This window comes from Pistacia vera, unplaced genomic scaffold, assembly GCF_008641045.1.
Source record: "Pistacia vera cultivar Batoury unplaced genomic scaffold, PisVer_v2 Contig160, whole genome shotgun sequence".
Taxonomy (NCBI): Eukaryota; Viridiplantae; Streptophyta; class Magnoliopsida; order Sapindales; family Anacardiaceae; genus Pistacia; species Pistacia vera.
Window position 1 is genome coordinate 866,475 of NW_022195685.1, and position 26,859 is coordinate 893,333.

The 26,859-nt window shown below is 35.1% G+C and overlaps 5 protein-coding genes and 1 non-coding gene across 15 annotated transcripts; 3 read left to right on the forward strand and 3 right to left on the reverse strand.

Annotated features, from left to right (window-relative positions):
• Window positions 1–223: 223 nt before the first annotated feature.
• On the forward strand, window positions 224–2,273 carry LOC116125061. 2 transcript variants are annotated; one of them, XM_031410794.1, is made up of 4 exons: window positions 224–453; window positions 1,012–1,082; window positions 1,556–1,645; window positions 1,995–2,273. In XM_031410794.1, the coding sequence occupies exons 1-4, from the start codon at window positions 330–332 to the stop codon at window positions 2,016–2,018; spliced, it is 309 nt and encodes a 102-aa protein (XP_031266654.1). In that variant the 5' UTR covers window positions 224–329; the 3' UTR covers window positions 2,019–2,273. The 2 variants fall into 2 exon arrangements, with proteins under 2 accessions (XP_031266654.1, XP_031266653.1); XM_031410793.1 differs by having other exon boundaries at window positions 228–453; window positions 1,992–2,273.
• Window positions 2,274–4,633: 2,360 nt separating this feature from the next.
• On the reverse strand, window positions 4,634–7,932 carry LOC116125152. Its single transcript, XM_031410875.1, has 6 exons — window positions 7,369–7,932; window positions 6,494–6,571; window positions 6,305–6,339; window positions 6,147–6,202; window positions 5,521–5,619; window positions 4,634–5,138 (listed from the first exon to the last, which is right to left on the reverse strand). The coding sequence occupies exons 1-6, from the start codon at window positions 7,792–7,794 to the stop codon at window positions 5,080–5,082; spliced, it is 753 nt and encodes a 250-aa protein (XP_031266735.1). The 5' UTR covers window positions 7,795–7,932; the 3' UTR covers window positions 4,634–5,079.
• A 4,416-nt stretch (window positions 7,933–12,348) lies between these two features.
• On the forward strand, window positions 12,349–12,421 carry TRNAF-GAA. Its single transcript has one exon. It is a non-coding gene; the product is annotated as a tRNA-Phe (tRNA).
• A 363-nt stretch (window positions 12,422–12,784) lies between these two features.
• Window positions 12,785–16,936, reverse strand: LOC116125180 (uncharacterized protein YnbB-like). Of its 7 annotated transcripts, XM_031410916.1 has the most exons (13): window positions 16,730–16,936; window positions 16,073–16,186; window positions 15,851–15,961; window positions 15,704–15,766; window positions 15,472–15,585; window positions 15,216–15,365; window positions 14,986–15,063; window positions 14,696–14,917; window positions 14,531–14,617; window positions 14,138–14,257; window positions 13,693–13,785; window positions 13,279–13,516; window positions 12,785–13,136 (listed from the first exon to the last, which is right to left on the reverse strand). In XM_031410916.1, exons 1-12 carry the CDS (start codon window positions 16,862–16,864, stop codon window positions 13,457–13,459), a joined length of 1,347 nt encoding a protein of 448 aa, XP_031266776.1. In that variant the 5' UTR covers window positions 16,865–16,936; the 3' UTR covers window positions 12,785–13,136; window positions 13,279–13,456. The 7 variants fall into 7 exon arrangements, with proteins under 7 accessions (XP_031266776.1, XP_031266778.1, XP_031266777.1 ...); XM_031410918.1 differs by lacking the exon at window positions 16,073–16,186; XM_031410917.1 differs by having other exon boundaries at window positions 14,164–14,257; window positions 15,704–15,961.
• Window positions 16,937–21,717: 4,781 nt separating this feature from the next.
• On the forward strand, window positions 21,718–22,755 carry LOC116125067 (protein ULTRAPETALA 2-like). Its single transcript, XM_031410800.1, has 3 exons — window positions 21,718–21,892; window positions 22,083–22,401; window positions 22,581–22,755. Exons 1-3 carry the CDS (start codon window positions 21,718–21,720, stop codon window positions 22,753–22,755), a joined length of 669 nt encoding a protein of 222 aa, XP_031266660.1.
• A 518-nt stretch (window positions 22,756–23,273) lies between these two features.
• On the reverse strand, window positions 23,274–26,609 carry LOC116125168 (lysine-specific histone demethylase 1 homolog 2). 3 transcript variants are annotated; one of them, XM_031410898.1, is made up of 3 exons: window positions 26,515–26,609; window positions 24,539–26,297; window positions 23,274–24,384 (listed from the first exon to the last, which is right to left on the reverse strand). In XM_031410898.1, exons 2-3 carry the CDS (start codon window positions 26,076–26,078, stop codon window positions 23,684–23,686), a joined length of 2,241 nt encoding a protein of 746 aa, XP_031266758.1. In that variant the 5' UTR covers window positions 26,079–26,297; window positions 26,515–26,609; the 3' UTR covers window positions 23,274–23,683. The 3 variants fall into 3 exon arrangements, with proteins under 3 accessions (XP_031266758.1, XP_031266759.1, XP_031266757.1); XM_031410899.1 differs by having other exon boundaries at window positions 23,274–23,573; window positions 23,672–24,384; window positions 24,539–26,603; XM_031410897.1 differs by having other exon boundaries at window positions 24,539–26,603.
• Between the last annotated feature and the right edge of the window lie 250 nt (window positions 26,610–26,859).

Here is a 26,859-nt window from a genome sequence, read left to right on the forward strand (position 1 = left end):
AAGTTTAAGCTATGGATTAGAACTGCAAATTACCCTAAATTGATTTTGTTTATATTTGACTACTTGTAATTTAGGAAAGAAAATTAGGAAAAGTGAAATTTCATCAACAAAAACAGTAAGGCTCCAATCTCCGCTCTCCAGGCCTTCAAAACTGAAATCAGTTTAAAATGGCCTCAAAGTAATAACAATAACAATTGGAGGGCATTATTGGCAATCAATTTTCTTATTTTACTCTCGGTTCTCTCTCAACCGTTGTCATTGCTTTCACTCTCGTAGTTTCTCTCAACTTCTACGGACACCCTGTAGGTCTCTCTCAAACACTCACAACCATGTCGGCGTTGACAGCCACGGCTCGCCAGGCTGCTAATTTGGTTCGGCTCTCCTCCGCAAAGTCGGCTTCGGCCTCTCAAGCTGCTTCTGTTATCCACCGGCGCGGTCTGGCCGGCGGCGGCGGTAACTAGAATCTTAAATTGTGTCATGATCATATATGTTTCTTATCAATAAATCTTGAAATACTTCTTTTTTTAGTTTGTTTGATTAAATTAGAGAATGTATATATTCAATTTAATTTATTATCAGTTTGCACCAAAAAAAAAAAAAAGTGAATTCTTGATTGATCACCTTATATCCCCTTTTTAAATTTCTTTGTTAACACTAAAAAGTACTTTCTGGAAACGAAGTATGATGAATCAGAGACCCTAAACCTTACCACACACCACCACCAGCAGCACTTCTGCTGGTGCGCGCGTGATTTTTAAGAAGTATAGAGTAATAAGTGTGGTTAAGAAATGAACCTATTTTATGTCTTAGTAGTAGAAATGTTACTTAACTCTTATTTGAAGAAGCAATAAGTAGAAAGGCGAATCGGAGTAGCTTATTGTGTATTTTTAGAGTTTCATGTGTTTTAATACATATAAAATGGCAATATTGACGATGGAAAAGGAATATATATATATATATATTATTTTTTTTTTTTTTAAATTTCTATTGCATATTTTGATTGAATTGCAGACCATCATGGACCACCGAAGGTGAACTTTTGGGAGGACCCATTGAGCCCATCCAAATGGAAAGAAGAACATGTGAGTCTTTTTGCATTTTTTGCAAGTAATGGGAGAGCTGTTATTGATTGATGATATTAGGAAAAACTTTATATGTGATAAGCTTGTCCTAGTCGTTTGTTATTTATTTAAGTTGGGAGAAACTTGTGATGACCTATGATGGTGTTACGTAATCTTGAGTCCATCTTCACAGAATGTCAATTTGATTCTGTTTGGTCCATGTTGGCCCGAGTATGCCATTTCTTTCTAAGATAACTATGAAAATTAGGTTGGTCCTCTTGAGAAAAGAGAAAAATTTATAATTCAGGCTGCTTTATTTGTTATGGTCCAAGTTTGCTATAATAGTTTATCTCGTTGCACAAATAGCTAGTTTCACACATGATATTAAAAATTCAACATTTTCACTTTAAGATGTGGCTTGATTATGAAATGGTTGATAATGTAAATTGTGAAGTGATATGGCGTGATTTGATATGATTTTTATCTTGGTGCAGTTTGTGATTGTCTCTTTAGCTGGCTGGGGCTTAATTTTTTATGGTGGTTACAAGTACTTCACTAAAGGGAAGAACGACAAGCAAGAAGAGGTAATTACATTATCCTTTTTCGTCTAATTTGTCATTGAGTAATGTGATGATAAGTGTTACGAGCTTTGATTTTAAGCAAGAGGTCAAGGGTTGTCATCCTGTTGGGCCAACTACTTGATATTAGATCCCACAAGTTCTCTAGCTATCAAGGTTGTAAGATCTTAAAAAAGCCTTTAGAGTAAGTCAATGAAATAGGCATGACATGATTGAACTATAGCATTTTAATATTATATTTCCATAAATGATATTTAGTGTGAAATTGAATGAAGGTTACATAGCATTGTCCTTTTTGCCTATGATAACTCAGCCAGGTTTTTTTTTTTTTTTTTTTTTTAATAATTAACAGCAGAAGGTTGGAGAGGCATCTCACTAGGCTTCTGGCAGTCCCTGAATATAGATGGAGTAAAAGTGGATGTTTTGTGTTATGAGATTCCCTTGTTGATGGCAGTTTTAGCTGTAGATGACCGGATGATGATGATCGGCACATCTTTTTTAACTTGTTTCTTGTGGTCCTGTTGACAATACAATTTACCATTTAAACTTTTTGTCAAGTTATAATAATGGATGGAACGATGAGGTTCAGGATGTTTAAACTTTTCAATCCTTCAATTTAGAAGGGTTTTGCATACCAAGATCTAATATCCTCAGTTGGTACCAGAACTGTGTGTGTGATGGTTCACTTTAAACGGTTTCTGAGATACTTCTGTGTGCAGTCATTTTATCCAACCTAACTAGAAAGCTATAAAGTAAACATCAATGCAGATAGTGCAAAGGGTGAACAGAAGAAAATATGCAGAAATACAAAAGTATCAAACAAATGACAGGAAATTTTGTAAATTAACCAAAATTCCAGGAACATCGTCATTGTGTTAGTCAATTCTGTATCTTTTCTATGTTAAGATTTCATGGCTCTGAGTAACTAGGCATTACCTTTAAATTTTTATTTATTTTTCGTGCCAATACTTGAACTTTCAAGTAGCTGATCATCCAAGTTCAAGGATTTTTACCAAAGAAAAATACCAACTAATTATGGCCCTCACACTGCCCTCAGTCTGCGTCGTTTATTTCTGCTTCTACATCAACAACTGCTTTAGAAGGGTCCTTTCCTGCTCAATCATGGTGATTGGTGACAAAATCAAGACTAAATAATAATTTCGCACCAGAAAAAAGGCAAAAGTGACAATTTAATTAGCAATTCTGGGCAGTAGAGGAATATAACTACTGTGGTTCAACCTATCCGTTTGTCATGCACTTTGTACGCTAGCAATGGTTTCTGATGAGGCATTGCAGATAAATGGATTCTTCAAGGGTCTCTATAAAGTCAGAACGTTCCAGCCTTTCTAAAACTTCTATTGAGCTTTTGATTACAGCTTTGCATGTGGAAACATTATGGATCTTTGTAATCACAGCTAGGGCTGTAATCGTAAGAGCTCGTTGCAATTCCTTAATTGAGCTTTGATTTGGTGCTTTTCTCTTTGTTGAATCCAAATCGAAAGTTGAAGAAATGCAATTCTGAATTCCCTTCTCCTTCTCAAGAAGAAATACAACCAATCACGCCTGAAAAACCTAAAGGGTGCGTTTGGTTCAGAAAATAATGCATTACTAGAAATGTTATATTAACAGAAAGTTAGATTACCGTAAAGATTATTTAGAATCTTTAAAAAAATGTATTTGATTAATTGGAATAAATTAGTGGGTATATTATATTAATATGTTTGATTGAAAAGAATAAATTAGTGAGTATGTTATTTAAATTACTAAATTGTCTTTTTTTAAATATTAATATAATATTATTTTTATTATTAATTTTTTAATATTCTTTTAACCAAACATTTCAGTTTTAGCTAAAACACCTCCACTTATATAAAACTTTAATTTATAACAAAATCACCCTCACCACCCTAAGCCATTGCCTGCCACTGCCATTCTCCTGCCACTGCCATTCGCCGTCGAAAGTCGTTGAAAATCGCTAAACATTGTCATGAGTACTCGAGAGCCACCACGAGGCTCCGATATGACCGTTTCTGGTCATATTGATGGCCGAAAAATGCCATATTGAAGTAGATCTAGCTGGAAATAGCTAGATCTATTCTGGCCATTTTCGACCAAATCGATGGATCTAGCCGTTAACGAGCAGATCCATGGCCTTTAATAGCCATGGATTTGAGAGCGTTTGGTTGGGGATTATATAAGATTATTGGGGTTATATCATCTTATATTATTTGATTATCATGTTTGGTTGTCAAGTAATATAAGATTTCGGTAATCTTTCAATATAAATAGTAGTTACCGTTTGTAATATTGGAGGTAAGTTAATAACCTTCATTTTCTTAAGTATTTAAAGATTACCAAGGTAATCTTATTTTTGTTATAATTCTATCCTGTATTAATAAAATTTTAGGACAATAATACTCTTATTTTTAAATTAATTTACATGAATCTGGTTTTTACTATTTCACCCCAATTAATTAACTTAATTAACTTTTTGGACAAAATTACTCTTGAATTTAAAACAAATTGCAGTCCACCCAAGCCACCACCCCCACCCACCCACCTACCGTAGCCTACTGCCAGCCAAAACACTGTCGAAGAGGCTCATTTTCAAGGTATGACAATTTTTCACTAAATCGAAAGGGCCAAAACTAAATGGGTGAGGGGAAGAGCCATGCAGGATATGTAATTTTTGTTAGACTAGGATTGGCGCTGAGAACAAGACTTTTACGATAAGGTTACACTTAGAGAGAAGCACCTCCAATTAACAACGCAGCATGGTTTACGCTTCCTCTCCAAGTGCCGCCAGAATTAGAATTATATATATATATATATGATGTTGGTAAACCTAAACCTAAACCTAAATTAATCCCAAGTTTTTTTCCCAAAACCATATATGATCATTCATTTCCCACATTTTTTTGGGTAATTCAATGTGGAGTCATAATATCAACCAAACTAGAAAAATAGCAACAATAAGCAGACACTGCAAAGGGGTGAACACAAGAACCAAATTATCCAACAGATTAACCAAAACTCTTTTGACCAGCCTTTTTCCAGTGAATTCTATTATTGTATATCAAGCCCTTATTACATTTCAAATTGTATATCAAGCCCTTATTACAGAAAAATTATGATTAACGAGACACAAAAGAAAGCTATCAACTCATGATATACAACTAACTGTCAAAATTTTAGACTACATTTGCAGCGTCACTTCGCTCACCCATCATCTTTGCAAAGTTGTTCACCATCTCCAGTTCACTATAACAAACCATGTATGAGCACTTAAAGACACTTCAACCCCCAAGACTAAAGCCTTTATCAGATACATCTATACCATGACGGAAAAATGCCACTGGCTAAGAAACGAAGATGATCATGTTTCTCATTCAAAGATCATTACAAAGTATAAAATACAAAAGGACTATAGACATCAGCCGTTATTCTGCATCTTTGATTTCTGCTTCAACATCAACAATGGCTTTCGAAGACTCCTTTCCTGCAGAACCGTGGTGATAAAATCAAGAGTGAAAAATGATTTGCACCGAAACAAGTGTATAAGCAATAACAAGTTGTACGCTTTTATGCCAGCAATGGTTATAAGTCTGTAAAATGTTGTAAATGGTCTCCATAAATTCAAAATGTTTGTAAAACTTCTTTTGCTGGTTACGATACATAATGATAATATAAGCTCATCAAGCACAGAAAATAGAAACACAGTAAAAGAAGCTGGAAATCAATAGCCAAGTTTGTTAATGATTCAACTTCGAAGGTCGGTAATTAATGACCTAGATCCCACCTTTTAATAAACCATCAAACAAGAAACTAATTTTGAATTATCTGAATTACATCGCATTATAAACAAGAGCTGCAGGAAAAACCTTTGTTAGAACCAGGAAAGAATTCACTGAATGCTTGTCCGAACGTTGTAGATTCGTTGGAGAAACTCACAGATTCCTTAACAAACTTGTCATCCACAACTGAAATTCACAGAAGACATAGTTAAACATTAGAAGATATGGAATCTAACTTCTTTCTAAAATTCAACAACAAATGCTTTGCAACACAAGAGAAATAAAAATAATAATGATAGATATTACAAGTTCAAGAAAAATTCAACTATGATCAACCATCATGCCATGCATAAAGATGATAAAAAAACATGGACATGTTTATTAATCAATCAAAGGGTATACCCTAAGAATATATAAAATTTGGTTTATACCATTCCATGATGGGCAACGTCATTTGTTATGTATAAAGTAATAAGTGAATCCACACCATTAGACTACCCCGAAGGTTGAAAATGGAAAAAGAATAATTTAAATGTCTATGCTTAACATAATAGACACACAAAAAAACACTAGTAGCATGTACTGAATTCAAAAATGAAAAAATCAGCACCATAAAAAATCGGCAAAACTAATTCTAGGATATAGATAAGTTCATGCATTCTTCTGAATTCCAATTTTCCACAAATATAACGAACCCAAGAATCAAATTTCACCTGAGAAGGGTTGACTGCAGTAGGGGCACAACTGCAATTCATCGCTCAGAGCAGATCTGCAACAGAACAACATAAATTTCAAGGTCAGACAACTTACAGCACAAAAAAAGCCCACAAAACTCCTCACATATTGGCATGGAGCAAATAGATTTTCTTACTTGAATATCTGAAAGTCATTTCCACAGTTTGGGCACTTCACATAAGCCATACAGTGAAATTTTGAGGGAAAAAAAACGCAATTAGTCATACATCAGTAAAATTCTAGAGGAAAATGTTTCTAATGATCCATAAAGTCAGTGGACACAAACAAAAAGGTGACAAGGAACCTAAAGTTCAAGAAGCCTTACAGTGCCCTGCACCATATCTCGACCTGCCCACCAAAGAAAAGCTCCCAAGCCCACAATAGGAACAAGCACAACAATTAGCTGGGGCAGAAAAGGCATCATAACATTAGATCAAATTACATGTATTGGTGTCATTTTCAACAGGTTAATATCAGAGACAGGGGCAATAGGTTACAAGTGCTCTCTGCTAGAGACCTAAACCCTAATTCAAAAATCAAATGGTAGCAAAGCTGGACTAATGATTAATGCTGCTCAACCCAAAAAGTCAGGCAAAAACCACAACCATATCAAGTAAAATACAAGAGTATTCTAAAACAAGTAATACAGTTCGGCTAAAGTCACCCTTCTATCAATTGACTAAGAGGTGCTTTAGCTAGAAAGTTACAGTTTGGGCGAACACAGGAATTCAAAGGAAAACAGACCAAGTTTTCAACAGGATTATCAACATATCAACAAATATGGGTTAACACAACTGTTGTGGCACATAATAGAATCACCTTCCGAACCAGCTGACACATCTTACAATCATAAAATCGTTCTTCATAATAGCAAGTAATTTTAAGTTTATCAAAGACCAATCGGACCATCAGAATTCAGAAAATCGAGCAAGTCACAACAAAAGATAATAACACCTTATTAGCAATCCAACAATGTCTAAATTGTTTGCCAATTAACAACTACACAAAAAGGTAAGAAAGAAACAAAAGCTCCAATTTTTTGAAGTAAAAGAAGAGAATATAAAAACTATGCTGAAACTACATATGCTCGGCAATTGGGAGCTAATTTTGCATCTATAAATTGACACAAACAAGTATACATACACTGATAATCATATGTATACATACACATAGAAGGTTAATAGGATGAAAAGGGCGTACCCAAATAGAGACGATAGCATCCACAACCCAACCAAGTTGTCCAGTCATCGAAAGATAAGTTAACAAAATAGCCAAAGCAAGATTACCCAAAACCCTTGCATTTGCATTGTTGTCTCCCCCACCCCCACCACCACCACCACCATTAAACCCAAAACCTTGATTAAACCTCACCAGAACCACTCTTTTCTTCCTCTTCAAGCCCTCCTCTTTCACCAATGTTCCATCTTTGGCCCTTCCCAATCCCAAGTAACACCAAAATCTCTCCTCCCCTAAAGCTCTCAACTTGTAGTTGCTTTGATGAAAAGAACCAAACTTTGGCCTTGATAGAGAGCAACAAGAAATGGTGGGTTCCTTGCAGAAATGATTATGCAATTGTGAAGTGTTAAAGGTTGAGAGGTTTATGGAGAACAGCAGAAGTGTTGTCATGGGAAAGTTGAAGAATTAACAAAAGATAAAATCTAAAGCAAGGGTTTTGGATTTGTTTTGTTCATCGAGTGTTTCATAGCTTAATGACAGATTTTTCAGTCTTCATTTATGAAGTTCTAGCTCTCACTTTCTCGTTTTAGATAATATGAGTCCGTAGTAGCTGGTGGGAATGTGCCACGTGTTTTTGAAGTACACTTACTAGTTGCTTCTGGCGGTTAGAGCTGCTCTTGAGACCAGTGGCTCATGGGCCTGGGATCGGCCCCAAACCCATGAGCAATATTAGAACCCAGACCGATCATTAAGACTGGTCCTATAGGCCCAAGACCAGTCTGATAGGTTTGGAAAAAAAAATTCCCTCCATGATTTTTTTTTTTTTAATATTTTAGGGGCGAAATAAAATTTTGTAGAGAGTTTTTAGTATTTTTTAAGGGTAGATTAGTAACTTTCTAAAAATTTAATTAATTTTTAAAAATAATTAATTAATTAATAGTTAATTTTAATTTTAATTTTTAATATAAATGTAATATTTACATTTCACACATTCAAGCTTCACAAATAAACAATTAAATAATTTTTTTTATTAAATTATTCATCTTCATCATCAATAATATTTACATCATTCAAATCTGTATTCCTAAAGAGTTCAAGTAGTTCAGGATCTTCAGGGTCCTGTTGTAGTCATCTTTCTGCATGAGTCCAATCCCGTAAACACGTTATTACTTCAATCATCTCATCGGTTAAAGAACATCTTTTGTCTTCAACAATCCGACCACTCGTTGAAAATGTTGACTTGAATGCAATTGTAGAAACCGGCAAAGATAAAATGTCATGTGTCATTTGGGCTACAATGGGGAATCGACTTTTATGTTGGTTCCACCATTGAAAAATATTCATTTCATGTTGTTCCTTCATCATCATAAAGGACAAGTCCACTTGTAGGTAGCGATTAAGCTCATTTGGTCCATGTATGTACGAGCTAGAGTTACTACTTCCGCCACGTTCCATATATTTCCACTTGCTCGATCCTTGATGGAGGGTTGCATCAAGGTCTTGATCCTCTCTCCTGAATGTTCTACTTCCACTTCCATTGTACCTATTCTCATATAAAGAAAAAATGCTATCCAATTTTTGTTTAAAGTTAGTCAAATAAGATGTATAATCATGTCCTAAATGTTGGCCTAACTCAGTAATTATACAGTTAACTATGTGTAATTTAAACCTACGATCTAGAACAAGGCCTAATCCATATAAGAATAGAATATCTAACCATTATTTCTCATATTTTTCTTCCATCTTTAAAACAATTTCCCTTAAAACGTTATTATATCTATATTTAGCAATTTAAAGTAAAATATCTAACACTAAATTAGTAGTCGGATAATAAATATCATTTAATGTATTAGTAGCATCATAAAAACTTTTAAGAAATGAATAAAAAAGTTCACAAACCACCCAATCATCATAGTTGACAACTTCCTCTGGATAGTGCTTCCGGTTGACGAAATCTGCAATTTGTTTCGCGGTTGGCAAAGCTTTTTTTCAATGTCAAGTAGGTGGAGTTCCAACAGATAGCATGTCCGTACATAACTTTAAAAGTCTAATCGGTAGGTCTTCTTGCTTACAATATTTGACGTACTTCTACCATATTTTATTGCTACCACCAACGATAAATCCGATAGTCGCGCGCACCCTTTCCATCTTCGAATTTATAGCATATAAACCTACTTTAACTATCAAATTGATGATAGGGCAAGCACATCTCTGATGAAAAAATTTGCCTTCACCACGCGGATCTAATATCTTTTCAAATAAAGAGATTGTCGCGGTGTTAGCAGCTGCATTATCAAGCGTTAGTGCTACAACTCTATCAGTTAATAAATATTCTTGCAAAACTTCAAGAATTGTAAAATAAATAGTTTCAACACTATGTTTTTCATATAACGGTTTAAAACCCATCAATTTTTGTTGTAAACCCCAATTATGATCTAAGAAATGTACTGTGACAGTTAAAAATCAGTTTTTGATCTACAAGTCCATATGTCTGATGTAAGTGCAATAGATATATTCCTAAAATTTTGAAATTTTTTTTAAGTTTATTATTTATTTTGTTATAAAGTTTTAGTATATCTCTTCTACTTGTACTTCTACTAACAGGGGTATATGTTGGACAAAATGCAGTTTTAATCATGTGAATAAAATAAGGATTTTCAGATAAACAAATGGGAGAGTCCGTAGCAACTATGAATCTTGTTATTTCCTCTCGTGCAACATGTGCATTATATTACCATGTTGAGAGAGTTGAGGATTGTGGATTAAAATTAAGTTGAGTTTGAATTTGTCTACCTGATCCGGTTGAAGATGTATCAGGCAACTGCATTATTTGGGGTGCTTCTTCTCCACATGTCGTCGTATCGTCGAAGTCTCATTCTCAGCGCCAATAATGGTTCCACAGAAACTACATATCTCACACGATTATTCCCCCTCCTCGTTTGTCTTTGGTCGTTTTGATTTGGTGAAGTGTCGCCATACATCGGACACGACCCTCTTTGATAGTCGGGGGTGTTGGGCTATGTCAGTGCTCGTTGACTCGTAGCTCGCATGTGTTTGGTTACACCTCGTCCTGACCGAATGTGGTTGTGGAATTGCAGCTGCTACTTCTAGAGGAAATGGTGAAAATGGATTGAACCCTTCTATTTCTTCGGTGGATGGAACGTCAAACCCATTTGGGGATGATTCTCCGAATACATCATTTCGGGAATCCATTATGAATTTATGATAAAATAATAAATAATTAAAATGAAAAGAAATTAAATAATAATATGAATAAGAGATGATATAGAAAAATATAAATAAATAAATAAATTATATGAATAAATTATAAATACAAATTGAATGAGAATTTAATTGGAGATTTGGAGTAGAGAGATTAAAAGAATGAGAGAATGAAAGATTGAGTAGTGTGGAAAAAATGAAAGATTTTAGGGTTATTATAGTGAAATTGTGGGGCCCCCTACCAACGGTTATAAAGAAAGCAAAAATATATATATATTATAAATTTTGTAAAAAAATTTTAACCCCTATAATTTATGTTTATTTCAAAATTTATAGAGGGTTTTAGTAATTATATAAAGGACTAAAAAGAAAAAAATGCAAAAAAAATTTTGCTCGGGCCTTGGAGGAGGGCCCAATGGAGGGACTGGACCCTCCTCCTTAGGCCTAGTCCCGTTTTGGGACTAGGCCGCCTAAGATTTGGTTTTTGGGCTGAGTTTTTGGACCTAGTCCCAAATACCTACCGCTGGGCGGTTGCTTAGACAACTGTTTTGAATGATTGATTTTGGTACCATATACAACATTATTTTCAATAATGTTGGGTCAAATTTTTTTTTTTACAATTTTCGATTTGGTAATTTATCATTAGTTAGCTCATAAATACGGAGACAAAATCCATACAAGCACGTGAGACTCATGAGCTGACCAATGACAACTGTGAGAAAAGGTTATGAGCTAGCATTGCTCATTATTTTTTATCTTATTTAATTCTGGGCCATTTGAGGAAAGAATGTTGTATTTAATAACTTGGGGTCTAACTGTCAAAATTTGAGACCCTTCTAAGGTCTTAAAGTTTATCCACTGAGAAGTTAGAAGTCGGACAGAACCCTAAAAATCAAAGCAGTATTAATGAAACATAGGAAGGACAGGTTCTGAAAGGAGAAAATGAAACCACATTTGGCATGAGAAAATCTTGGTCAAATACTCAAGGTGGAGTACTAAATAGTTTGTTAAACTCCTCTGGAGCACTGCTTTGCAATATCAAAATGCAAAAGAACCTATAATGGTGTTTGCATCGGTTTGGCGCAATTAGCATAAATTCCATCAAGAGACACCCAACAAATAAGGTGGTGGAGGAGGGTTCATGGATGGGAAATAGTCACAATTTAGAAGCAAAAGCATCAGCAGATAGGTATGCACACAAGTAGGAGAAAGTGGAACCATAGAGGCCTCTTAAGTTTTTGTATGCCATAATTTTATGGAGCTATATCTGAATTCCTGATACAATAATACAAGTAGACGCTGCAAATGAGCATCTAAGTTCAGTGGATTGATGCATAAACAAGTGCACTGTTTCATGAATTGCGAATCACTGATATCTTCAATATAGTACATTAAAGTTGTAGTTTGTATTGATGTCCGGTGGCTTTAAAATCATTCTTGCTTGTAAGGTTTATCACTGTATGCATATTATTGAAAAGCAGAAAAGAAAACCACTCACACCAACGCGTTTTGGAGTGCTTCCTCAATATGCTTCACGTCTAGCCAGAAATGATGATATCTGATTGTGCCCAATGCTACAAAATGTCAAGCGCAACACCCTGCAAAACAATCATTATTAATAATAGTTATGGCCAATTGCTTTAAACTTGGTATCCTGAAAGCAAGAAAGCTTGTGCGTGAGAAATGACCTGCCGAAAGCAGAAGGACGCAATTCCTTTAATGTAGAGAAACTTAGAAAGTTTTTATTTTATTATATATAAGTATAAGAAAAAGTAATGCCAAGCGGGGATAGCTCAGTTGGGAGAGCGTCAGACTGAAGATCTGAAGGTCGCGTGTTCGATCCACGCTCACCGCAATTATCTCATTTTCTATTTCTTTCATACGACGTCGTTTACCTAATAATACGATGTTAGTGCATTTTCTATTTCTCCACCCTACGGCGTTTGCCTCCAGTCTTTTGTCAATGAATACAATGGCGTTTAATTAGTGCATCTCTCGTTCAAAGTGATGCCTTTATGAAGAAACAATCAAACAAATACTTGTATATTTTCTTATTTTCCAAAAAAAAAAAACCAATATCTAATATCTTGTTGATTGGTTGGGATTGCATTTTTTTTTCTAGCAGAAAATTAACCCGACTGCTTTCAAAAATGCTTTTAAATATGAAATAAACATATAAGCACTTTAGTTTTCCTAGAAGATTAGCTTAATGGGGAAGAAAGAAATACAAATACGGTATAGAGCCCAGTGTGAAATTTCTTCGCATCGGAAGAAGAATCAAACTAGAAGGATTCAAAATTGTTGAAAAATAATATGGAGAAAATACAATCACTATAACAGATGATAATATTTCAAAGAATCTGAGGACCAATAATCTCTGTTCAGATTCTTTTATCACTTGTTCACTTCACCAAATCAATCTTTGGACTCATTTCACTAATATCAAACCTGATTAAAGAAATTTTTTTTTGTTAAAAGAATGTCTTTGTATAGATATTAAAACTTCCCCAGGGTCTCCACGAATTCAAGTAGCGCCTGCCCGAAAAGCTTAGTCATAAATCTTCCTGAAACTAGACCAAATAATCAATCAAAATCAACCGAGGCACAACGATCTCCTCTTCTAAAATGTAAAACAGGCTCAATAAAGTGCAAGATATTCTGGTACACCGCAAAATGAGGGGCGAAAAGTATGATGAGTTCAGTTACTACTACCTTAAATTATAGTTGGAATGACTTCTTCAGTTTGTTCTAAGTAATTCTGGCAAGGATTGAAACTACCAATACTGTATGGTTAATCTGAATGCCATTGTGATGAGCAGAAAATGGTTGTCTTCGGAAAAATATATCACACAACACCTTGTGTCTCTTATAAACCAAAATCTGTTTTAGATTATATGGTTTTCAAAACCTCTCCAAGAACAAGTCCCCACTGAATCCAATGGGTGCCACCCTGCATTTGAGATTCCAAGAAAAACAGTATTCAGGATATGCAATGAGCTTATTATCTGATGACCTATTCTGTGTAGCATCAAGATTTAAATGCTTCTTTTTTGAATATTCTATATCAAGAACAAGCAATTATATGACAAGCAGCAAGAAAAAAGGAACAAAGTAACAAACATAAACCTGGCAAAACACAGTAAAAGGTTCTCGTAGAGGTCCATCACATGAGAGCTCACTTGTACTCCCATCAATGAAGGTTCCATCAGCAAATATTACCTAATAAATAATATACAGGAATTTCTATATAAGGTTAGCAACAAAAAGAATTTAAAGAAAAACAAATACTTAACTGCAATTTGAGTAACTTTGTTTTAATTAAAATGTTACTTACGGCTATTAACATATGAGTGCGAGATCTGATTAATCTGAATCTAAATTTTGAATAAAAGTTATGTAGCTCAGAGAGAAGAAAACATCATCAGCAGGTGCATCACCTATGCATGAGGCACTTAAACTCACATCGTATTTGAACCTCATTAGAACACAAATTTTTCAGGCAAGCTCTTGTAGCTAAAGAAACTCATAAGCAATATCTTGCAAAGAAGGAAAGACTTAACAATGACCAGACCTCAGATGCATATCCAGGAGTTGTACCAGCAATAGGTTTAGTGAATGAACCTACTGGGGAGCTTCTCTGTACAGCCTCACAGAAGGCAAGGAGATGCTCACGGCTTCCTAACTGTACTGCCTGAAAAGCACCACAGAAAAAATTAGATATTTCCCTAGTTAATTTCTTCACCTCTTCTTGCAAACTAAATTATTAACGAGCTTACCAAAATTGCTGTGCCAACAAAATGTTCATCTAACATTTTATCTAAATGAAAGCAATCTCTTTACCAAGTAGATGCACTCAGTTAAAAAGGGCGAGTAAGCCCAGCTCATATGACTTTTAGTCAAAGCAAACACATTAATCATCTGAGTTCAGATGAAAACAATATAAATTAGCCAAAGCAAAACGTGCCTGCACTGTATCATGACGAGGAACACGAGGAAGCGGTTGCACCTTATACCCTTTAGATGCCATGACTTCAGCCATCAGAAGGGTTCCCTTAAATTACAGAATACAACATTTCACCGCCAAGTAAGTAACAAAATATGCAAACTCCAAACAAGCAGAAGCCAATACCTTGACTGCCTCACCAACCATTTGAGGCGAAAGGAACAAACCCTGGAAAAAAGCTCGCATAATATCACCAGGGATTGAACCACAATCAATTCCTAGTCCTGGTGCAGAGAGACGAGCAGCCGCTGCTTCTACCCATTTTTTCCTCCCGGCAACATATCCACCACATGGTGCAATAGTTCCACCAGGATTTTTTATCAAACTGCCTGCAATCAAATCTGCACCCTGCCCCACCATTAACAAAAATATGTTACCTGTCTTCAGACAAAAGGAATGCCAAATATATTACATACCACCATAGGAGGTTCAATCATTTCCACAAATTCTCCATAGCAATTATCCACCATGATGAAGCAGTTAGGATTTTGCATCTGTATACATATAATAGGCATGATTTAGTGAAAGGAAAATACTGTACCAGAGTTCAAAGAAAAAAATTAAGTAATTACACCAATGTGTTAAAAAGAACTTAAGACATTTATATGTTTTTAGACATTTTATCTTTTCATTTTTAAAACCATACCTTTATAATCTTTATGGCCTTCCCTATCTCATCTACACTTAAACTCTGTCGCCATGAATAACCACATGATCTTTGTATCAGTGCACATTTTGTATGAGGTCTCAAAGCACTCCCAAGTGCATCCCAGTCAAGACCCCCATCTTCAGCAAGCTGAAAATTTTGAATGTGAGGGACAAAACAAAATTTTGAATGTGAGGGAAAAAACAATCACAAACAGAAACTCATATCTTGTTTTGCATGGTTACTGGTAACATACAGGAACTTCTCGATACTCAATTCCAAAATCTTTAATAGAACCCATCCCAGAAGAGTCCCTCTTTCCAATAACTTCCTCCAAGGTATCATAGGGAGCACCAGCGACTGCCAAAAGCTGATGATCACGTTAGTCTAAACCATATTTTACTCACAAGTGAGCACAGTACATTGTATATCTACCAAGAGAAGATGCAGCAGAGGAAACACACACAGGATTTTAAATGATAGCTCACCTCATCCCCTGGCCTTAAGAAAGCAAACAACGCACAAGTGATTGCGTGGGTACCTGAAAAAAACTGATGGCAAAGGAGCAGCAGATAAACAACTATTATAAACAATAAAGATTCCAAATAACTATTATAATAAGCAACACTAATTACCTGTGACCTAACAATTGCAGATTCTGCTCCTACAATTTCTGCAAAAACTTGATCAAGTGCTTCACGTCCCCCAGCTTCATCATGACCATAGCCAGTACTTCCGCCAAAGTGCTGATTATAAACAACAAGAACCATTGAAAATACCAACTAGAAAAGTTTTACTATAAAATCTGTCCATATATTAATATCAGTTTTGTATCTACAAGAAAAATATATAATTACATGAGATCCAACCCTAGCATTCTGAAAAGCTTTCAGAACACGGGAGGTATTGCAAGCCACCAAATTATCAACAGCTCTGAACTCAGGATACAAGGAATCCACAGCCTTCACAACCTGGATTGTAGAAAGGAAAAGAAGCAACTCTGAGTGTCAACCATATATGAACACAACACAGATACTAGGATCTGAATTCACAAGAAACCAAAACTAGGATCTGAATTCACAAGAAACCAAAACTAGAATTTAACTATGAACTGAAAAGTTTACAAATTTATTTTATAACTAACAAGAACATGTGCGTAAGAATTATAGCAATAAATGCCAAAGCTTTTCTCTTCAGTCTTCATTTCCGCACACTTATACGAATAGAAGCCTAACCAGATAACTGTTCTGAGTTTCAAGAGACTAGAAAAGCTTTAATATCTATGTCGCATTTTCTCAGCAACCAAACAGAACTATCATAATTCCAAATTTTAGTTTTTAAGATTTTTCTACCAATGAAATGGGTTTTCAGTTCAAATTCAACCAAAGAAAACCCAGCCAAAAAGCTACTTTTATCATCTCATACTTAAAATTTCTCTCTCTATCTCTTTTATATTTCTCAGAAACCAAACAGAAAATAAACCGTAACAGAGAATTGGGGTATGTTTGTTTTACCTCAGGAACAAAGGGGTGGTCTAGAGTTGGAACTGAGACTAGAGAGCTTGACCGAACAGTCGTTAATGTGGATAGTGAAGCTTTTGGGAGGTGAGCAGGATAAGCAGAAGGGATGGCACAGGATAAGACACACATCTCTTCTTCAATGCAATTCAAAGACTTGACAAAATAAAGAGAGAATGAAAATGAAATTTCCTCTGGGCGAAATTGTTCATATGGGCAATGTTGAAACTTTGGTCAGAATTAATACAATTAAACATTTCATATTTTTGTTCGTAAAATTTAAAATTATTACGATTCTAAAGCTTTTAATTTATTAGCTTCATACAGGTTCATGGTAAAAGTTATTTATATTGCTATCATTAGATTTTCCTTTTTTTAATTTAATAGACGACACAATTTAACTCGATTAAATTTTGATTTGGTTTGATTCAAATTTAAAATAATTTTCTTAAAACCCAATCCAAACAATTTATTTTTTCATATAATATATTTTTGGGCATAAATTTGCTATATGTACTTGAAATCCTTGAGAATTTTTTGGTTTGGAAAAGTGTTCATATTTGGTTTTTTTAAATAAAAATTATAGTGAAAGTTTTTTTTTTTTTTTAATTGTCCAGTCAAGTGAGGTAATATTAGGTCGCCAAAAGTCAAGTAGACAACATATTTCCATCCAAGGTCTAGCAAAAAAAATGGTAGGCTTTTTCGACAAATAGTGAGTAATCAGATGGCAGTGTGACATGGGTTTTGAAGAAGAGATGATGAAAGATCGAATTGTGGTGATGGTGTAGATTTCTGATGACAGAAACGCTCGAAAACTAGTCGAGAAGAAGGGAAGTCGCCTAAAAATGCAAGTCACAAATTTGAGACATGAAGGTTATTTTGACGTTTTAATTTAATTAGAAATGACCAATTTAACCTTTAACTCTTATAAAAAAAAAAAGTATCTCTTTGAAAATGAGAATCTGGAACTTATGAAACCAAGGGTATCAACCAAAGATTTCACTAAACCTTGGACGGAAATATGTCGTTTGCTCCAAAAAGTCCTCATGTTTTGTATTTTTTTTTTTTTTAATAAATTTGGAGTAAATTATAACACTTTGGAGACTAAATCTTTGTCACGCATAGATTAGGTGACAAAAATTTTTGTGGCAAGAAATTCACATTTTATGTTTTCAAGTTCTCTATACTAGTATTAGATCTCTTATACTTATGCTGACACTTTCAAACTTGAACTTTAAAATTTGAGTTCAATTGAGTTAAAAATTATTCAAAACTCTTTTGTTCGTCCGTAATATTTTTTTGTTGAACTCAGTTTACGTTACTTTATTTTAACATTTTAACATTTGGATTACAATTTATAATGATATGTCTACAAACAAATCTTATATTATCTTATGACATACCTTTTACTTAACAAATAATTTATTCTCTTAAAAATATCACTGAATATGATCGTCTTCAACCTTCATAAAAGTCTTACGATAGACTTTAATAGTATTTATACCAGTATAAACCAATATTGATTCTTGCAAATGAAATAGAGGAAGCAAAGTCAGGTGATGTGTAAAAATGAAAATGTACTTGGGTTACCACGTTGTGAATTCTTTGACAACAATCATCAAAGTTTAGTAGAACACTTTTGAAAGTCTTCAAATAACAAGTTTTGTATTTTAAAAAACGAATAGTTTTTTTTTTTTTTTTTTTTAATTAAAAAAATTTATGAACGGGATAGAACTCAAACTTTTAATGTAGAACATGGATGCTTGAAGAAACCCATGGATATACTAACTAGTGTGCTAATGTTGGACCATTGATTAAGTTTTGTGACAAACTGAGTGACCGACACTCAAGAACCTTGAGAACCAAGTTAGTCAATCTGCCATTGGAAGACTAGAGGCGCAAAGATCCGGTAAACTTTCTTCTCAAACCGTGGTCAACCCTAGAGAGAATGCTAGTGTCATACTTGAAGAAGCTCACAAGAAACCAATAAACAAAGAAGAAACTAAGGATGAACCGATTCAAGATGGAGTAAACAAGTTCAATAATGTGGGAGATTGAGCAACCGTCTTTAAAGAAGTAAAACAACCACTTAGGGTTCCCATTTCTACTTATAAACCTCCTTTATCCTTTCCTAGTAGGTTCGCAAAATTCAAAGAATGAGGAGCACGAACAAGAAATTAATTTTAGATACCTTTCAGAAAGTGCAAGTCGACATACCACTATTGGATGCCATCAAACTTTTTTTAATTCTAGATAAATTATAACACATTTGGTGACAAAATATTTGTCGTAGAAAATGTTTGATTTTGAAATGGTGTTTTTTCTTTTTTTTTTCTTGCCTCTAAAATCAGCTTTTGGGGACATAGATTATCTACAGAAGTCAGCTTTTTAGTAATACTCACAATAATATAATAATATTTTTATCATTGTAAAATATACTCAACCACATCTTAATAAGAAGGAATACCATATGCAAAGAAAAATTTATACCATAAAGACCATTATTATGTGTTCTTTATATATAAATACTAAGATCAACAAATATAATATCAACACGTATTACATAAAAGTTATCTTACGATACATCTGAATACACGCTTCACTTTTTTAAGTGAATTTTTTTTTATATAATTAAAACACTTAGATGTCATGCTGACGTTTGAGTAATTAATTACAGTATCCAGCCAGTTCATAAAAGGTGGTTCTGACCTATTATGATTCATTTGTTAGGTAAAGAATTTAATACTTATTCTATTTATGAAAAAAAAAATTAACTCTTCTCAATTCATATATTTAGGTTTCTAATAACATAACATAATAACTGTGATGGGGGAGTGAAAAAAATCATAGGATTTCACTAAGATTTGTTAGTAGAAGAGTATTGGGTTTAGGCATTCTATACAAGGAGCTCCTCCACAATCAAACCTCTTCTTTCGCTAAGTGAATGCTCTTAGGTAATTTTCCTTTACTCCATTGTACTTTACTTATGTTTGGATGTGAAGATCACAAGAAAATCAACATAGATGGTCAATTTTATATATCATGTATATATTACTTTTGTTATTATTAGTTTCTAATTCTTTTTTGTATATGTAAAGTATTTTTTTTTTTTTTTTAAGATTACACTATATAATTTGTTGATGGGAGCAGTATTGGCGCCGATAATGATCGGAGAAATATCAGCACCGACGATGATCAGAAATAATTTTTCCTTGTATTTTCTTTGAAAGCAAATGCATATATTTAAGCATGTGTTTTTGAAAATTATTTTTAATTTTACTCCATCATTAAATGTTTTCTTTTTTTGATGATGGTGTTGTGTGGGTACAAATTAATTATTTTTCTTTTATATTTTATTTCTATCCTATGTGTAGAACATCATAAATAAAGACTAAATGGAGATTCCTTATGTGTATCTGTAACTAATTTAATCTTCTCATTAATATCTAGAGTTGATGATAGTGTAGAAATCAATGCATGTCAATTTTGAATGTCTAATTGAGTTGAGCATAAATATAATTAGTGGCTTTTCATCAAAATATTATCTAGATCTAGTCGATACATATTTTTTTTTTCTTCTTTTATTCTAAATTTTTTTTTCAGAGGGTCTTCAATCTTCATGTTAAAGTAAGATCAAGACACTTTAGACAAAAAAATTGACTAGATCGATCCAATTTTATTTTATGCCTTAACCTTTTTTTTTTTTTTTTTAAATTTCTAACGGATCCCTCCTTTTAGTATTCTAATTTACGAAATGTTGATAAATGTCGGATCCAGACACATAGTAGGTGGATTCTTAGCGGTATTGTCCTCTTGGGGCCCTAGATCTGTACGATGTTGTCCCAAAAAGGCGTCTCTAGGTGGTGAGGTGTCTTTGTGCTACATAAGATATCAAGGCCCTCGTCTCCTAACCGATGTGAGACTTTGGCACCAACACAACCTCATAAAGGGTGAGGGGCTTGGGAGATAACCTAGGTCCTTCTTTTAGCACCAACTATTGATGCATGTCAGATCCAAACATATGATAGGTGGGTTTTTAGAGGTATAGTTGGTTTTGGGCACTAGAGCCCTTACACAGTTTTGTCTTAAAAAGACGTCTCTAAGTGATAAGGGTGTCATTATGCTATATAAAAGACCAAGACTCTCGTGTGCTAACCGAAGTGGGACTTTGGCACCAACATGAACTAATTCTTGTTATTTGATAAATATTTGTTATACTTATAATCTCGTATATCAAAAATTTAGTTTAAGGAATAGTTTATCATATATGGATGCACATATTGTTATTTGGAAAATAGTTTAATGCTGCAAATATACTTGATTTTCCTGCTTTATATTTTCTTCTCAGATTAATGCACAGGTTAGATGTATGCATAATTAACAAGGAGATTCATGCATGCATGTATTTATCTAATGCATCATAATTAGAGCACTGTAATTAGTTCTTAATTACTCGCTAATGATACAATATAATAGCAGAATTAATAAAACATAGAAAAAAATATTTATATTTCTATGTTTAATTTCACGTCATGCAACTGCCTGTTTGTAGTGTTGTTATATATATTTTCTTCTCCGGAATTAAAGCCTTTGTATTTATACCCGAAACCCTGAAGCCTAGACATTTGTCTATCTTCTTTCAGTCGCCTATCTCTCTCATCGTCTTCGATCTCACGTTTTGGCCACCACTCTCAATGCATGCTTTTTGACATATTTATCTTTGAAGAATGTGTTTCGGTTTCATTGTATTCGTCTTTGTACAGAGATTGGATTCCCCTATATATACATTGTTTGCATTTAATTTTCAGGACATACAAAACGTTAAGTGTTCTTGACGGATCCCCATCTGTGATTAATCTGCTTGCGTTTTTTTGTCCAACTTGAAGATTTTGAATTGTGGTTTGTGTGTGTTTTCTTGTCACAGATTGGTAGAGAAGAAAGGAGATTCATTAGTTCTGCTAAGTGTTGAGTCTGCAATTCCGAGAATGTTTAACGAAGAAGAGTTGAACTTGATGAAGGCTCTGAGGAGAGGAGCCGACTTCATCGAGGTTGAGTGTGGCTGCACTAGCAAAAAGTATGGAGATAGCATTGGGAAACTAAAGGTTTTCGCCAATGGCCAATTTGTTATTGACTGTGAATGCACCAAATATTGCTCTGAACGTACGTTAATCTCTCTCCCTCTCTCCAGTCTTTTAAAATTCCTATGTCTTTTTTATTACTACTAAAATTCAGCTCTGTGCCTGATGATTAAGACTACTTTTCCTAATCTGAATAGTGTTTCTTGTACTATATCCAAGCTTTAGAAAATGCAGCATTGTAACAGTTTTCTGTGCATTGTTCTGAAAATTAGAGAAACTGACGCCATATGATTTTGAGAAGCACTCTGGGAGAGACGGGAACAGAAAGTGGACACACCACATCTGGGTGTACATCGATGGGACTAGGGTGCCATTGCACAAAACCGTGCTGCTCAAGTACTATAAGCATGCAGCAAATGAAGTGTCAAAAAGCTGCCGTGGGAAACGAACTTTTCATCGCGATGAGTTCATTCGCTGCGCAAGATGCAAGAAGGAGCGCAGGTTTCGTCTTCGAACCAAAGAAGAATGCAGGATTTATCACGATGCTTTGGTTGCTAGGCGGTGGAAATGTGTTGACTGGCCTTATGACAAGTAAGTTTTTAACTGAATACTTATCTACATAAGCATTTCAACTGTTTATTTCTTTCAAAACATTCTGTAATTGAAATGAACTCATCTAGCTTGCCGGCTCCAAACTGTCTGACATTAACACAGCTGGTTGAAAATGCATTTATCTTTGCTAATAAAGGAAACATTTTGTTAATTTTCAGAATAACATGTGCTGATGATGAGGAGAGGGCCAGTCGCAAAAGCAGCAGGGGTTGCCCTCGGTTTCCGAACTGTGAAGGATGCACATCTTGCGTGTGTGTTGGGTGCCTCAAGTGCCGCTTCAAGGACTGCAGCTGCCGCGCTTGTGTTGATTTCATGCAGAATGCTGAGCCTTAGGTGCCCATCATCATCACCAATTCTGCTGGATTGCTTTCAAAAAAGCAGTTGCTCTAAAACAGTAGGAAATTTACTTTCTGTTATGGACTGGTTGTAATAAACTTATCAAACTTTCGCTTTTACTTTCATTCCCAGAGACCAAATGGACATGGTGGGCACTGGGCAACTGCTCTTTTTAGCCTACCTCAACTTCAGAAACTTTATGAAAGTAGTTTTCATGGTTGCTTTCAAATAATTTTGTTATGTTTATTTGTATTGCCCTTAGTATGATACAGTTTTTCCAGGAGGGTTCTGGGTGATTGGTTCATTAAACCAATCCGTACTAGTTATGGTTGAATTCCCCTAATTTGATTGGCTTATAGGTTGTACTTGGGGAACAATTTACTGTAGAAATTCTCAAATTCTGGAGTTCTCTTCATTTTGATTTCTGAGCTGTGGTAGATTGTGGGCAAGTGAAGCATTGTGGAAACAGATTGAAAATACAGAAAAATGTAGTATGAATTTGCAGGGTCACGAAGTATAAAAAATTACAATACATTTCCTGCAATGAAATTTGAGCTACAACCAGTCTTTCACTACAAAGGGTCAAGTAAGTCCCAAAAATTACAATACATTTCCTACAATGAAGTTTGAGCTACAGCCAGTCTTTCACTACACAGCTACATTATGGACCATTTGACAAATTGGTCACTGTCGACGCCTAAAATTTTCTACAACAAACATACGAATGAGCTTTCCCAGTTGAACTCCAAGGAACTTATCTCTCTTGAAGTTAATGAATAACCTAACTGGATCAGTTATATACAAAAAATTTGCACCTGAGAAGGGAAAGGCACACCAACTTTCAGAATCCTTTTCATGGAACCCATGTATACATCATTAGACTCCATAATAAAGCGAGGAGTACATGAATTACCTAAAATCGTGTCTAAATGGTAAGTTGTTGTACAGCAGAAATGCGGTTCCGGCCCCTGCCTCTACGTGCACTAGCAATATTAGCAAGTAAAGAATTATACGTGCTTACTAAGGCGCTAGTTCCCATTAGCTTCAACCCAAGATTATTAATCAGATAGGACAGCTGACTTTCATTCCCCCCAGTCACCTGTTGCAGCTCATATGCCTGCTCATGGGATAACACTGTGTACAGCTGCAACGGCTGGCAGATGTTCTCCACAACCTTTCTTGAATCACCTTTCCCATTCTCAAACGTAACTCTCATTAGCCCCATGGATTTTGGGTCTTCTGTTAAAGGATTGAATACAAACATATAATTTCCAAAAGCCAAATCAGGTCTCCTGAATAGATCTACCAGTATGTCATTGCTTGATCCAACATTCCTCTGAACAGACTTCCTAAAACTATGACTTCTTGTGACTCGCAGAATGCGTGAAGCTTCTCTTAAGCCACTCAAATAGGCTCCATGCATGGTGGCTGGATATTGCCTAGTTGTGGCCTCTCCAGCAAAGAACAGCCGGCTTCCCACACTTTCAGCAAGTATATCATAATCACTACCAGATGACCGTACCCTAATATGAGAGTATGAACCATAGGCAAAGGGGTCACTTCCCCATCTTGTGCATATTGTTTGTATGGGATTAGGCACATCAATGCCTTTGGGTTTATATATACCTGCAAAAAAGAGATTAACTTTCTCAGAAGCTAGATTTAAGGAAGCTTTTTATATGAAAGATGCAGAAAGTGTAAGGGACAAGTGTTAAAGAAAAGCAAGAAAATTGCAAGGTGCATAATCACCAGTCCTTGATGATAATATGATATGTAGTACCTCTGAGTACACTTAAAACACGATGGAGCAAAGTGGATGGATCCGTGCATTCAAAACTTTGTGCAGCTTCTCCAGCCACCAGCGCAGTTAATACTGGACCTCCAGAAACAGTATGGTAACTATAGAACAAAAAGAATTCTCCACGTCTATTGCTATGTTCATTCAGACATCCAAACGTGTCCAGGTCTTCCCCCCAAAATACATGTGGGAAAACCATGGCAACTTTATTTAGGAGTCCAAAACCCAATCGCTCAATAGCTGCAAGCTTTCTCTGAGGTAATTCTGGTTCAAATTTTATTGTCCCTTTCTTCAGAACTCCCAGAGGCACAGTACATAAGACCATATCTGCTTGAAACACTTGGTCACCTGCAATCACCTCAACCCCTTCATTTCCATGTCTTATGGTATTGACAGTCTTCTCATAGAATATGGGAACTCCTTCACATAATGCTTTTATCAGTCTCCCATTCCCTCCAGCAAGAAAACAGTGGTCTCCCCCCATTTCATAAGGATCATCCTGATCCCAATAGGCAGCTGACAGATCTGAAAGACATCCGGCATTTGCATATTCCAAATTAGCAAGGTGCCAATCAAGAAGTTTCCTTTCATCAGTACTTCTAGCCACGGTATATAGTTGCCTGAGTGTGTCCAAAAGTGAACCCAGAGAAACATCATTTGCCAATCCACCCATTATTTTTCTCAGTTCCATGACTTTGTCAAGCAACTTGTTGAAGATAAATTCAATCTCAGTATCAATTTCCTCAGCAACAGGTTCTCCATCTGGATTGTACAAAGGACACTTATCCCTGACTTTATGAAGGGGAATAAAAAGTTGCCTGGCCAAAACCCCAAGAGGGTTAGCATGAAGTCCAGTTATAACACTACCACCAAGATCTGCAGCAGCATATTTACCCTTCTTACCCATCTTCTGAGTATAAACTCTACCCCCAGGCCGTCTCCTACCCTCTAAAACAACAACCCTGAAACCAAATGACATAAGCTGCCTAGCTGCTGCTAAACCAGCTAGTCCCGCACCAATGATTATCACAGTTCCTTCATTTACTTCCTCAGGCATATATGCTGTAAATGACGGTGAAACCCCAAAATTTATATACCCATTATAGAGAAGAAAATCATAAGCCGAGCTTATCAAATGTTCATACTCATTACTAACGGTTTCTTTAATCTGTCCTTTTGTAAGCCACAATCCTACATTACTCCTCCATCTAGCAAGAATATGATTCCTCACAACAATGTAATCATTCTGCTCTTTCCCACCCAATACTCGTACTACCCCAGCTAAAATTTCCTCTTCAAGCAAAGCATCAATTGGAAACCCCAAAGATAATGCTATCATAGCCTCAGTTTCAGTCTCCTTCTCCAAATCCTCTTTAGTTCTATTCTTTTTCTTAGATACACCACCTAAATGCTTCTCTATCAACTCATCCATTAAATTTTCGTCATAACTTCGCGGACCCACTTTCTTCCTCAATGCCCTCTTTGAAACTGAACCATCTGACATAGGGGTTTCCATTATCATACAACACCCACAGGCCCCAACTCTCTCACCAAATTTTTTTTAAATTCTTTCCACAAGCATCAATCTCACAAACCCACCAGAAAAAAACTACACATTCTCTCCCAAATCTACTCATACTTAAGCTCAAAACTAAACATAGCCAAATAGGTATTTATTTTCTTGAAAATTCTACTAAAATTCCACAAATAATCTACACATATTCTTGACGGTACAGTCCATCTTCACCACAAAAAGAAAAGATAATTACGTATAAGAAACAAAAACTATTTGTCTTTCTCACTCAAAATTGAGCTTGCATCAAAGACTAGAAAGTTAAACAAACTAACAAGTCAACTAAAACTAAAAACAGCAATCAAGTTACACCTAAAATTGAATTGAAGATAGCATTAAAAAACACCGAATAGAAAAAGGAAGTGCAATAGAAGCGTTGAATCACCTTGAAGCGTCGGATTTTGGAAATAAATTGGTTAGAAGCAGTAATTAGAGATTTAGGGTTTTGCTCTAGTGTGCCTCGAAAGGCGTGGAAACAAGTCGACGCGCGGAATTAGAAATTGGGTTGGAGGGAACTTTTTGTGGATTTGGGCTTTTTTTGGTAGGCCGAGAAGTGCTGAGTATTATTAACTGAAGTCCACCGATTTCTAAGTGTACTATTTTTTGCTTTGAAATTTGAAATTAATTACACATCTAACTACACCATTTTTGTGCACAATAATTTCTCATTTAGGTTTTTGGAATTTTCACTTAGCTTTACAAATGAAAGGGTCTTAATCTTATAAGCCTA

What these genes read in the sequence shown, in the direction of transcription:
- LOC116125061 (XM_031410793.1), top strand. Translation starts at nt 330, where the DNA reads ATGTCGGCGTTGACAGCCACGGCTCGCCAGGCTGCTAATTTGGTTCGG. An exon ending in CGGTCTGGCCGGCGGCGGCG is followed by an intron (nt 454 to 1,011) that starts GTAACTAGAATC and finishes ATTGAATTGCAG; the next exon opens with ACCATCATGGACCACCGAAG. An exon ending in CCAAATGGAAAGAAGAACAT is followed by an intron (nt 1,083 to 1,555) that starts GTGAGTCTTTTT and finishes ATCTTGGTGCAG; the next exon opens with TTTGTGATTGTCTCTTTAGC.
- LOC116125152 (XM_031410875.1), bottom strand. Translation starts at nt 7,794, where the DNA reads ATGACAACACTTCTGCTGTTCTCCATAAACCTCTCAACCTTTAACACT. An exon ending in ATGCTATCGTCTCTATTTGG is followed by an intron (nt 6,572 to 7,368) that starts GTACGCCCTTTT and finishes TTTCTGCCCCAG; the next exon opens with CTAATTGTTGTGCTTGTTCC. An exon ending in CTGCAGTCAACCCTTCTCAG is followed by an intron (nt 5,620 to 6,146) that starts GTGAAATTTGAT and finishes TGTGAATTTCAG; the next exon opens with TTGTGGATGACAAGTTTGTT.
- LOC116125168 (XM_031410898.1), bottom strand. Translation starts at nt 26,078, where the DNA reads ATGATAATGGAAACCCCTATGTCAGATGGTTCAGTTTCAAAGAGGGCA. An exon ending in TGTTTTAAGTGTACTCAGAG is followed by an intron (nt 24,385 to 24,538) that starts GTACTACATATC and finishes TCTTTTTTGCAG; the next exon opens with GTATATATAAACCCAAAGGC.
- LOC116125180 (XM_031410912.1), bottom strand. Translation starts at nt 16,864, where the DNA reads ATGTGTGTCTTATCCTGTGCCATCCCTTCTGCTTATCCTGCTCACCTC. An exon ending in AGGCCATAAAGATTATAAAG is followed by an intron (nt 15,064 to 15,215) that starts GTATGGTTTTAA and finishes ATATGTATACAG; the next exon opens with ATGCAAAATCCTAACTGCTT. An exon ending in CTCCTGGATATGCATCTGAG is followed by an intron (nt 13,786 to 14,137) that starts GTCTGGTCATTG and finishes ATTATTTATTAG; the next exon opens with GTAATATTTGCTGATGGAAC.
- LOC116125067 (XM_031410800.1), top strand. Translation starts at nt 21,718, where the DNA reads ATGTTTAACGAAGAAGAGTTGAACTTGATGAAGGCTCTGAGGAGAGGA. An exon ending in CACCAAATATTGCTCTGAAC is followed by an intron (nt 21,893 to 22,082) that starts GTACGTTAATCT and finishes TCTGAAAATTAG; the next exon opens with AGAAACTGACGCCATATGAT. An exon ending in GTTGACTGGCCTTATGACAA is followed by an intron (nt 22,402 to 22,580) that starts GTAAGTTTTTAA and finishes GTTAATTTTCAG; the next exon opens with AATAACATGTGCTGATGATG.